Source organism: Heliconius melpomene, chromosome 19 (genome assembly GCF_056956725.1).
Source record: "Heliconius melpomene rosina isolate 202511_hmr_F chromosome 19, ASM5695672v1, whole genome shotgun sequence".
Taxonomy (NCBI): Eukaryota; Metazoa; Arthropoda; class Insecta; order Lepidoptera; family Nymphalidae; genus Heliconius; species Heliconius melpomene.
Genome location: NC_140407.1, coordinates 3815373 through 3827875, shown reverse-complemented (window position 1 = coordinate 3827875; position 12503 = coordinate 3815373). Strand labels below are relative to the sequence as shown.

At 30.0% G+C, this 12503-nt stretch overlaps 6 protein-coding genes across 7 annotated transcripts in view; 2 read left to right on the top strand and 4 right to left on the bottom strand.

The window, feature by feature from the left end:
• Positions 1-11: 11 nt before the first annotated feature.
• Positions 12-1373, bottom strand: robl (dynein light chain roadblock). Its single transcript, XM_085203408.1, has one exon. It carries the CDS (start codon positions 504-506, stop codon positions 213-215), a length of 294 nt encoding a protein of 97 aa, XP_085059534.1. The 5' UTR covers positions 507-1373; the 3' UTR covers positions 12-212.
• Positions 1374-1513: 140 nt separating this feature from the next.
• LOC146528388 (uncharacterized) lies at positions 1514-3008 on the bottom strand. The gene has a single exon (XM_085203403.1). The coding sequence runs from the start codon at positions 2842-2844 to the stop codon at positions 1720-1722; it is 1125 nt and encodes a 374-aa protein (XP_085059529.1). The 5' UTR covers positions 2845-3008; the 3' UTR covers positions 1514-1719.
• A 185-nt stretch (positions 3009-3193) lies between these two features.
• mRpS10 (mitochondrial ribosomal protein S10) lies at positions 3194-4272 on the top strand. Its single transcript, XM_085203406.1, has 3 exons — positions 3194-3382; positions 3466-3710; positions 3968-4272. Exons 1-3 carry the CDS (start codon positions 3368-3370, stop codon positions 4218-4220), a joined length of 513 nt encoding a protein of 170 aa, XP_085059532.1. The 5' UTR covers positions 3194-3367; the 3' UTR covers positions 4221-4272.
• Positions 4247-5595, bottom strand: LOC146528386 (transmembrane protein 216-like). Its single transcript, XM_085203407.1, has 2 exons — positions 5040-5595; positions 4247-4865 (listed from the first exon to the last, which is right to left on the bottom strand). Exons 1-2 carry the CDS (start codon positions 5272-5274, stop codon positions 4672-4674), a joined length of 429 nt encoding a protein of 142 aa, XP_085059533.1. The 5' UTR covers positions 5275-5595; the 3' UTR covers positions 4247-4671.
• Positions 5596-6833: 1238 nt separating this feature from the next.
• Positions 6834-9782, top strand: St2 (Sulfotransferase 2). The gene is made up of 5 exons (XM_085203404.1): positions 6834-7173; positions 7606-7682; positions 8476-8670; positions 8883-9036; positions 9211-9782. Exons 1-5 carry the CDS (start codon positions 6966-6968, stop codon positions 9570-9572), a joined length of 996 nt encoding a protein of 331 aa, XP_085059530.1. The 5' UTR covers positions 6834-6965; the 3' UTR covers positions 9573-9782.
• A 1109-nt stretch (positions 9783-10891) lies between these two features.
• Gyc88E (Guanylyl cyclase at 88E) overlaps positions 10892-12503 on the bottom strand; it is a 50277-nt gene continuing 48665 nt past the window's right edge. The window contains exon 16 of one of the 2 annotated variants that reach the window (XM_085203399.1): positions 10892-12306. In XM_085203399.1, the coding sequence (XP_085059525.1) occupies positions 12005-12306 (302 nt within the window). In that variant the 3' untranslated portion in view covers positions 10892-12004. The remainder of the gene's footprint in view (positions 12307-12503) is intronic. The other variant, XM_085203400.1, reaches the window with a different exon arrangement.

Here is a 12503-nt window from a genome sequence, read left to right as displayed (position 1 = left end):
AAAAAAGACAATTGATTATTCCATTTATTGAATTATTTTGTATATTAACAAGCCCAATGAGGGAGTAAAATAATTACGTAATTCATGTTTTCTGTCCTTTAAGATAAAAAAATATTAAAAATATACATTCACTTGTTTTATATAAGCCATTAACACTCATATACAATAATGCCTAAATACCAAAATATATGCACACGAAAATAAAATAAAAATCAGTCAGTAGGACTCTGTACCACAATCAAAATAAAATCCTTATCAGGTGCCACCATAATTTCACTTTTTTTGCTTCTTATACGTAAAAATGTTAAATCGTTCGACGGATCTAGATCTCGTACTACAGCTTTGGCTTTGTCCACTAAAGCACCCATTAAACCTGCATATTGTACTGAGATATGGTTATCTAAAGTTGTTTTTATTGGGATTCCTTCACCGTTCACAACTATAACACCAACTACTCCTTTGTGTAAGGAAAGCTTGCGTACGGTCTCCTCAGCCTCGTTTGCCATTTTAAATTATTGTCGCATTGACATAACCCAATGTGATGGTTATTATTTAAATAAGTAAGTTGTCAGTTAGTTTTTTTTTTAGTTGGATAGAAATAAATGGACTATATCAAAAAGGTTTTCATAAGAATTTTGAATTATGCTTTCTACATGCTTTAAATCAATTATTCTGCTTTGCTTAGCACCAAGACAAGCGCTACACAAATTTTGACGTATTTTAAATTATGAATTCAGGAGGTTTGGAAGGATTTAGAGGTTTTAAATTATCGTCTTCTAGTAATAAGCAGACACCAGATCCTCAAATTTCAAACTTGTAGGTCATATATTTCTGAAGAAGTGCGAAAGCAAAGTTTTACTATTTCAACTCAGATTCACATACTGATCATCAAGATAGAACTAGTACTTCCCATAGATCTACAGAGCTGAAATTTAGTACAGGGGTAAGGTTTACTGCCCACATAAAGGGAAAACTATCAAATGTAGGAACATCGAAGATCTGCAGTCCTAGTCCTACCCCTGTGGGTAGAACTGTTCTTTTGACATACAAAATTTAAAGATATGGAGTATCTGAGGACGAACGTTAAAAGCTTGGCTAAACTATACAACAAATGGAAACATTGCTTTAATTAAAGTTTTTCAGCACAGTGGCGTAGCTAGGATATTTGTTGCCCGGTGCGGCTTAGGGGACTTGATGCCCCTTTCCTGTTGATGAGCTCTAAAAAAAAAACAAAGTGATCGTCGACTTTGATGCCCCTTTTCTTTTGATGCCCGGTGCGGCCGCACCGCTCGCACCCCCCTAGCTACGCCACTGTTTCAGCATAATGGGCCTAATAAAAAGCACAATATGTAATTACTTTTTGTAGAGAAACAAACAGCTTCAGTTAGACTTGGTTAGCTTTTTTCATAGCAAATCTACAGGTAAAAGCTAGTTGCAAAAAATTTTATAATATCAAAAGGAAATTGTAAATTGTACAGAGTCATTTAATTTATAGACAAATTAAACTACAATAAAAAATAATATAAAACTTTAATTTTTGAAAAGCAGCTATACAAAAACTTTAAATACTGTTTATTAAATATGCCTATATAAATTCATGTTATTTTTAATTTTTTAACTCTACATTTTATTTTGCATATGAAGTGTCAAACACTCTGTTCACTGCTTTCTGTCCCAATTTAACATTGTAAGTTGAACCTCTTTAAATTTAAGATTATTCTATTCTGGTTCAATTGCTAGTTGTTTCTTGCATTCTAATTGTAAATACAAGGGCATTCTACCACTCTTTAATTTCTCCCTTTTGTGAACTTTAAGTTGATGTTTCATCATCTGCTTCCTGTAACCAAATGCTTTGCCACATTCACTGCATATATGGTCTTTAATGCCTGTATGGTCCACTTTAAAATGTAAATCCAAGTCTCTTTTAGTATAAAACCCTCGACCACAGGACTCACATTTAAAATCATGATCTCCTTTATGAGTTAACAGATGTTTGTTTAAATTGCTTTTATTTACAAATTTTCCTGGACATTGACTACATTGGTATGGTTTCTCACCGGTGTGTGAACGCATATGCATTTTGAGTGACTCTTTAAATCTACCTCTATATGGGCAAACAGAACATTTGAAAGGTAAATTGTAAAAGTGAGTCATCCTGTGTCTGGCAAATTGCCCTTGCACTATAAACTTTTTTCCACATATATCACACATGTATGAGGTATCTACTTTGTGTAAAGCTAAATGTCTCTTAAAATAAAGTGTAGCGTAGGATTTATTACAAATTGGACAAGTCTGTCTCATATTCTCATGTTCCTCTGAAAGTCTATGATCAGTGTACTCATTAAATGTTTCGAAACTTAATGCACATTTCTTACAATGGTAGTCATTTTGTTCTTTAAATGTTTCAATATTATATGTATCAAAATTATCTGTTGCATCTAAATTATTTTCATTATCTGATATATTTTGGTGAGGTTGCTGTAGCAATATATTGGATTGTTGTGCAGTTTTTCTTAGTAAAATAGCACCTTGTAGAAGAGCGTAACAAGACCGGCAGAGAAATTTTGGATTGTTATCGTAGGGGCTAATGTCGATGGCAGTGAAGGATATAAGTGTTTCTGAAATATCTTCTGATACTTCATTACCGAAAATAGGAATGTCACCTTCTTTTAAACATACCCTACATGTTTGTTGATGATCATCAATTTCGTTTGTTTCTTTTTTAACCGTTGATGTTTCAGGTTCAGGTAAACACGGCGAATCTTTTTTTTCATTGTTTAATCGTTTTCGACGTTTGTGTAATTTGCAGTGTAATATTTTTAATAACATAAGGTGTCCTACCATTTTAAAACTTATATGTGAATATTCACTTTTAATTCATAAATAATTCAGTTAAATATAGGCCTGTAAAACGTATACTTTATAGGAAAATATAATAATAAACAATTTTAATTTATGACATTTGACACATGACAGCATCCTTCAGCAAATGACTTAATGAATTTCTAGCACCAATAGGAAGTTAAATTTAAGTTTAACAAAACTAGTGCTATGTCTAACAAATAAATAGTCAAACTTGAAAATGTTTTTTTTGTAATATATTATCTATTACACAGTATTAAGTTCCACTTATAGTAACTCAACTGAAATATTTTCCACGGTAGTATTGAAATTTAAAAATATAATCTGTATTCTATACTCAAAATGTCAAAATGAAGGCTCACTTATTGCGAGCCGAAGGAGGTTATTTTTGCTAAAAAAATAACAAACATTATTTAAATCAATTAAACATTATAAATTTATTATAAAATCATTGGTGTTTTAAGTATTGATATACTAAACTACTACTACTAAATTATATTACAAGATGAACGTAATTAAGGTTAGTATTTTTATAATATTTTTGTACGAACAAATATTGCTATAACAATTGAAAATTACTGATTAAATAATTAATTGTTGCAGAATTTGTGGCGTTCACCTATTATAAGAAATGTAATTAGCACTCAAACTTTGATCAGACCCTTGGCTTCTACTGCAACTATTACGCCGATAAAACAAATTGAACAAGTTCCCTCATCAATAGAATTAGATAAATTATATAAAAGAGTTGAGCTTGAAATGCGCGGCATTGATCCTGCTGTATTATTAAGTTATTCTTGGTTTTGCATTGCAGCAGCGTCTCATTTGGGTATTGAAGTCACCAAAAGGTAACATCAGAGTAGACAGTAACAACCTATTGTTAGAACATTATTTTAATTAAATTTATCACAATTTATAAAATACATAATACAATTAAGTAATTCAAATGCAAAAAGCAACTTGTGGTCACAGGCCTATATGTAAAGAGCGCTATATCTGTGACCATGGACTGTTGAGAAATGTTAGGAACATCAGGTTTCTAGTATAATATAAAATGTATGAGTAACAAACAATGATCTTACTAAGCCAATTGTATTATTTACAGCTGGGCCTTAAGAAAAGCAGAAAAGGAGAGGCATACATTACTAAGATGTGTTCATATTTACAAGAAACATAGAGTTCAATATGAAATTAGAACTTATTTCAGATTTATACATTTACAAAGACTCACAGGTTCTACATGTGATACATTCTTGGAATATATTGAAAGGAATCTACCAGAAGGTTGTGCATTGAAAGTCACTAAAGTGGAATGCCAAAAACTACCAGAACATATAACACCACCAAAAGAAGAATAATTAGATTATAAGCTTTGTAGAAATAGAATAAACAATTGAATACAAACATAAACAGTTTTATTTCTTTTAATACTGATTGATACATTAGGAATGTATTACATAACATGGACTTGTATTGTTTAGGACGTATATCAACATTCTTATACTAAAATATGTACATGGCGGTTAATTCATACTACATTAAGTTACTTAATCCAACAATATATTTTAATTAAAATAGGATACAGTACATTTAACAGTTGTCGAAAAAGACTATCTTATTTTATAATAGCAAGCAAGCACTATAAGCATTGCAGTATCAAATGCTCATCCTAAGAATTATTTACAACAGTCTATTATAAAAGTACTCTCCCCAGTTTCTGATTTTACAATTATGTTTGTAACATTTTGTATATAAACAGAAATATGACAATTAATATTTGTTTGGCAAGGAGGTACTTTTAAACCTGTTCTATTCATATTGTTGGTTTTTACAAACGGTAAAGATGAATAAAATAGCAAATGTTAGTTCTAAAGCATGGAACATCAACATCACAGCACACCAAATGTATTCTAGTCTTAAAATGTATGTTTGGTAAATAAGGAAATAGCAGACACCCACCGCACAGGGTATGGTTAGTATTACTGAGAAAAACACTGGGATTTCTGTAAAACAAATGAAATTGGGTATGTATTAAATTACAGTTTAATTATAATATTTTATTTAAAAGGTAAGCAAGTAAGTTTTATTTAAGGATTTTAATAATAATTTTATACTGTTTATATAAGTACACACAGAATATACACAATAAATAAATTATAATTTCATTGATTACTTACTCTTACTAGCTAAATTTCCTCGTCGTCCAAGAAAAATGCGAATAATTTCAACTAAACACAATGCAGAAAATATCCCCGCTTCGGTTAGTAAAGCGTTTTCTGGATACGAGACATTTATCGCTTTTAATATCCCCATAGCGACTTCACATACGAAAAACATTCCTAAATAAAATGAATTTAGATAAAGCAATATTTCGTATGCCAAACTGGAGTTCACATTTGCCATTTTGGACATGTTTAATTCATTAATATTATTTGTTGTGGTCTCGCTGACGTTTTGGAGGGTTAGACGCGGACGGCGGAAGTAAATATACGGGTCGGCTCCCGAATGCCGACTGGGAAGGAATCGATGGCGCGAAACAATTAAGGTTAAACACCCTTATAACTTCATAAATAAAGTATAATCAATGTATATAGTCGAAATATTTATTACAATTTTTAACTTCTTTACTCATAAACATTTAAAAGGATAATTTAGAAATGGTTACGTAAGTTGAAAATACGCAATAGCGTTTTCTCATCGCCATACTTATTCCTCAGCCCGCAAATGGCGTTATGTATCAGAGCTAGCGATGTAGCCTGCGTTTTTTGTTATGCAACCTATTTATACTTTATTATTATATAGATTATTGACTATTATTATACTGAAATCATATGAACTTATAAATATTTTTTTATTACAATTCACAAGGGTGTCATTTTTTATTAGATTACAATATAGAGAAATTCCCAAGTCTAGAATGAATTGTTAGGTATTTTTTGTTAAGAAAATAAATAAAATATTTAGAGAGGCCATATTGTTAAGACACTCCGTTCTTCTTTTTCTGCGTTCCATCTGAAATCAAGTAAGTGGCGGAACTTAACGTTGTCCTTTTTATAACAAATGGAGAATTGAATATAAAAAAACTAGACAAGCGCAAATCGGGCTCGCCCACCGGTTCCGTCCAAAAATTGAAGATCTTGAGCTCTTCCTGAAATTCAGGCTTAGCTTAGCCAGAGCCCCTTCATCTCATCCCTCATTTGAACTAGCGGGTTTAATACCAAATTTTGCCCTTCTTAGGCTTTTATTTTTTGGGATTTAATCACAAATCTAGTTTTTAGATTTTCTTCTGCCTACCCTGCTGTATGCGGGATACAGTACGAAGCTGAGGCTAGTTATTAACTAGTTTGTAATAATTTGTGATTTTTTTTTAAACCATTGATTTCTGTAATTTGTTGTTGTTGTTGTTCTTTATTTATGGCGTCCCGAGCGTGCCAGTTCAGCACTAATCACTTCTGACTGATGGGACATCTATTGATCGTAGATAATAGGAAAAATAAAATAGTAAACATAATAATGCATACCTATACAGAAAGATATAAACTAAGTGCGTAACAGGGTATTGCACTCGCAACGAAGGTACTTGTTGGTCAGGAAGCAGTCGCGGAAGCATTTATGCACTTTATACAGGTGGCTTAAATTGTAAAATTTATTTTGTTTTAATACGAGTATTACAATAAATTATGATATAAATTTATCTTAGTACCTAATCGTTTATATTTATTTTAATTTAGAAATTATATATTATTTAAAAAAAATGATTTTGTAGCATTTAATTTATACCTAATTTTTTTCATTTATTACAGGTAACAGGTGTACAGAGGAAAAAAGTTCATCGTACAAGTAATAACAACATAATATATTATAAATATAATTAATAGCTATGATTGTTTATAGCTCCTAGAAAATAGGAAAGTGAACACTCCTGTTCGGAGAGAATTGAGGAACACGATGCGTAACACTATGCACGCGACCATTGCAATTTTCTAGCTGCCACAAATAAGACGTGTTTTCCGCTAAAAAACAAACATTCAAATAAATAAAATATTTTTATATTAACTCAATAAATGCGTTAAAGATTCCATTTTTTAACATCTACCATAACAATGAGGACGAAACCGAATTTGACATTTTCGAAGTTAGATGAGGAGACGAGGGCCAAATTGGATCGAATGTTTGAAAAAGAGGATTGTATGGTCGAAATTAATCCCGGCCGTGTTATTTTACCAGCAGATTATATGAATATTGGTCAAGACATTCTGGATATGGAGGTTTTGGAGGAGGATGTGTGGATGTGCTCATATCCTAGAACTGGTAAGTCATAATATATAAAACCTATAACATAAAAAAAAAGTCGATGCGTTTTAAACAGTTGACGAAAATCCACAATCATAGTCATACGTTATATTTTTGTAGTAGAATTTGGGAATAAAACTAATAGTAAATTTATGTACGAGCTTATACTTATCCTCTATTTGTGTGGAATGAGACTTTAAAAATGATGAAAACGTGTTATAGTAGGTACTTTGAAATTATTTGCGAGATATTATTTTTGAACTCTAAATTAAAGAAATAAAGTCTAATATATTATGTTGGTTTAAAATAAATAGGTAATATATATTTTTTTATTTTTTTTCCTGGCTCTACTTTTGGTCACTCACATAAATGCAAAGCTCAGCTTACCCGACGTGGATTGTACGTATTTGATGTATTATGTCATTAATAAGAAATTTATGTATTGTTTAGGATCAACTTGGGCACAGGAAATGGTTTGGCTTATTGGACACGACTTGGACTATGAAGGTGCAAAGTCCTTACAGCAGGTTTGTAAAATAACTTAAGAGTAATTTTAAAAATTTATATATACAGGTCTTTTATATTATTTTATTATAAGGAAACTTTACATGAAACCCTTCATACGAATATATAAATATGTCAATAGCAAAAACTTTTTATAATATTTCGATATATTGTAACATTAATTACTGTGTGACTGACACAGAACGCCCAGCCAAATCTACACTGCATTTATTGGAAGAAGGGTTTGACAAAATTTTTACGGAAGTGGAAAAAACTAATTTTACAAAATAAAAAATATATAAGTTATTATAATGCTAAAGTGTTTTAACAAAAAAGTATCTTATAATAAATATATTAGATCATTAATGTTATCCAGTTCAAAAGTATATTCAAAATTCACTTTGCCTTTGTATTTAATCGAATAAATCCTAAGTAACATATCGTTTTAATAAGATTATGTTAATATTTTGTATCGATTTACTCGCTAGGAAATATTAAAGAAGGAAATGGGTGCGTGAGGTAAAATCGATTTGACTTGCGAATAAAAAAATTACAGTTAAATGAAGCATGGCCAATGAAATTCTATAAAAACATAATTATCATTAGTTATTTATCCTGTTATAAACTATGTATTGCATATGAGCAATGAGTAACCTGTAGGTTACACAACAGACAAAGCACGGCGTTAAGTCCCGCCACTAAACACGCAATGTCTCAAAAAATTTATGGAAAGTGGGAAACGAAGTGATTTAACAAACTAGGTTCCCTCTGTTTTTTCTGATACAGCGGGAAGCTAAAAAATATATATGTCCTTAGATTCGGTGCCCTTTGGTAGAGCTATCATGTATAATGGTAGATGGTCACGCGGAATGGCATGATGAATCAGTGCGAGGTACTTCAGTGGATCTGGTGAAACATCGTTTGCCTCATCCGCGTTATATTCGCAGCCACCTGCCTTGGGACTTGCTGCCTATTGATATATTGAATGAAGACGGATCTGTAAAACCTAAGGTAAAAGAAATAAAAAATATGGTTTGCCCTATATTATAATGATATCTTTATGTTTTTTAATAATTTAATATAAAATTATATATTATCGGTAATGGTAGAAGTTCAACGTTCGAACTTCAATGTTTCCGGTGCATAAGGCAAAAATGACGATTGATTCCCTTCTAACTAAGAGAAATTATTTTACTATTTTCATTTGATGTCATATTTACCAGGTCATATACACTTCCCGCAATCCCAAAGACATGGTGGTATCTTACTATCACTATTGCACGCTGGTGCACGGACTCAAAGGCACTTTTGAAGATTTCTTTGACATCTTCGTACGGGACAGGGCTCCGTTTGGCCCAGTTTGGAATCATATACTAGGTAAGATTATAGTGTACTAGCGCTCACCCGCGGCTTTGCACGCGTAACTTTATTGTTATACCTGCTATAGCCAAATTATACTAAATCTTGACATGAATTTTACCCAACGTATTAGTATGATGGACAAGATAATATATTACTGTAAAGTTTTTTGAGGATAAAAAATATTTTTAGGTTTTTGGAAGAGACGCAACGACCCCAACATCCTCTTCATAAAATTCGAGGAAATGAAACGTGATTTAGCGGGAGTCGTTCGTAAAACGGCCAAATTCCTGAATAAAGATATCAGCGATGAGGAGGTTTACAAGTTATGCGATCATCTGTCGTTCCAAAACATGAAAAACAATAGGGCCGTCAACTTGGAAGCAGTTCTGGAAAAATCTTTCGGAAAAAACTATTTAGAGCAAACTCCACTCAGATTTATAAGAAAAGGTGAAATAGGTGACTGGAAGAACTTTATGACGGACGATATGTCGCGACGTTTTGATAATTGGGCTGAAGAGAATTTAAAGGGTAGTGAACTAAGTTTCGAGTAATTTCTAGAGGATTAGCTTTAAACAAATTTAATTATCGTAAGCAACTGTAAGTTAATATGTAAGTAAGTAAGCTTTAGTTTAGCTTCACTTAAGGTTAACTTGTTTATTACTTCTTTATCAGACCAATACTTATCAAAAATAATTAAACGAAAAGTTGCGTATTTATCTGTTTTTTTTCATAGAATAAATAAAATAATTTAGTCATATTTACATCGCTTTTTATTTTCACAATAGTGAGGACAACATAAAACTAAATTTTCCACATCATAAGCGAATTGTATATAAGAGAGCTTAATAAAAAACGTTTATGGAGATTTTTACACTTTCGCTTCAAAATTATATTTAACAAAAAATAACAGAATGTATTAACGTTGGAATTATTTAAATGGATTGCGCATTATAATATTAGTTACTCATATTTGTTAGTTTTTTTTTATTGTATCGGTAATTGTATAAAATACGGATATATTAAATAAATAATAAATTAAAATATTCCAGCACAATCCATTTAAATTAATGTATTAACAATAAAAACAAATATATAGATAATTAAGTACAATGTCTACAAAATTGTATTAATTAGGTAATCTCGAAACGACTAGAATTCATAATTGACTCACAACATTTATTTACGCGGTGATTTTAACTCACAAGTTGAATGAATACCAAACAATTATACTTAAGTACATCTAAAAGTATACTTCGAAGTGCTTACAAATATATAACTTGAATTACTCGAGTACGAGAAAGATATGCTAATTTCTAAAATATATTATAATATAATATATAAGAGATTTTATTAATATATAATATATATTTTTTTAAACATAGTCATGTCAAAAGTTTATGGCGACAGGCCGCCGTCGGAATTGGGTGCATGGCAGCGTATCAATCAAGTTCATTAAAAATTATTTCTTTAATATTATTTTAAAATATTTTGTTAGCTAATTGCTTTAATTAACAATTAGTTTAGACATAATAATAATTAACTTAAGGTATATTAAGTTAGAGTTAGACAGTATAATTAAATATCAAAATTTATTTAATAAATATAACCATTACTGTTACACAGTTTTCACGATATAATAAATATATTATATAGATTTATGTCAGCTACTTATCTATTGTCAAATTGTAAAGCTCCTCTTAAATTAATTATACTAATTAATATTTTTTTACAATAAATATTGTTAAAGGAAAAATATCGGAACGTATACATATTGACAGATAATTTATTTATTTAAGAAAACATGAAATTTAAAATGACTTATAAAAAATCTTTTTAATACATAATTTTTCGTACGATATGTTATAAAAAAAATCATATTAAAAAAATATAAAAATCTTTGTGACGACTAGTTTTACTTGTAATAAATCACATTTTTAAGTAATATTTACGACTATTATATTTTTTTTATAAATGAATTATAGCTATATTTATTGTTTTTGTTTTATTTTTTTATAAATCTGTATACAAAATTGAAATTAATATTTACTAGAATTAAAAAACACAGCAAAAATTATAATACTTTCACTGAATGAGCTTAATATCAAAAATAATATATATTTCAATATTTGAAGACAAGTATGTATTTATTTACACATTATACGTGTGTAATTAAATAAGCCAACACATTTAATTTTGTACAAAAATATTGTGCCTACGACTTAGATGCTAAAATTTTCACATTTATAACAATAGCCTCTTAGGCCAAAGACAATGATATTTAACAAACATCGAAACATCAAACGTTTAAGCGCATGGTGGTTTTATTAAAAAAAATACAAAGAAGGCTTTGGAAATTTATGAAAAAAATGGGAACGAATTTAAAAAACATTTTACCAACATATAGGATTGGATTTGGCCACTACTATATATCATACAAATAATATTAATTTCATCTTATATATTTTTATACGCCAGATATTTTTATACGAAATAAATAATTTACATACCTATTAAATAAAAGTAAAATTTCATTCTGGAGAAAAGATAAACCTTAGTCCGCAACTCCTCACATAATATAATTAAAATAGGAAATTCAATAAGATATGCGTTTATTTATGAAATTCTATTGCATACTTATATTATAAGACCCGCAATAATATTTAATATCTACTATTATTTATTGTTTGAATTTATAAAATTGTCTAATATATGCGAAACAAAACATACATTACGTTTTGAACGTTACCTACATCTAACCTCAAGCTTTCATTGTCAATGTTTAGTCAAATAAGAAATAGTAAAAAAATATTTTTAAGTAAAAATAACCATAGAACAAATGTACTTAGTACTTACTACGACTACAAGTTCTTCTTAAACGGTATATGTAATTTCTTTTTTGGTTTAGTAAGCGTGTACGTTCACTAATAACACCAATGTCTAGCTTAATTAAGATTAACACGTCATAGTAATTTCCAAATATAAGTTATATTAAATGACAGCTTGAACTTGACTTGTGTCTTACGTGGGGATTTCCGAAGGCACCACAACATTGATGATGGTTTACATTCTTCGTATGATGATGACCATGAGGCTGAACACTATTGGACACTTTTTCCTTTATGGAGTCTTTTGAATGTTTCATAGATGAGCAGGATTTGTGGTGTCCAGGTGCTATTCGAGCCCGAAAGCGTCCAACTTTCCCTTGTTTCGGAGGTTCAATGTTTTCTGGTATGGCACAGATATGGCTGACATCTGCGTGAGCATCTTGATATTCCGTGTCTGTTTCTGAAAATATTATATAACATTTAACATACAGCAATTGAATTTAATGAATACATGTAACATTAATTAAATGGTTAAAGTTTACACATTGTGTGCTATTTTTATAATCGACCTGTAAAAATGTAATAAAACTCTAATCACCTGTAAATTTACTGTTGACGTTAGTCAAGTACTACAAATAAATGTTCTGAGTGTTAGTA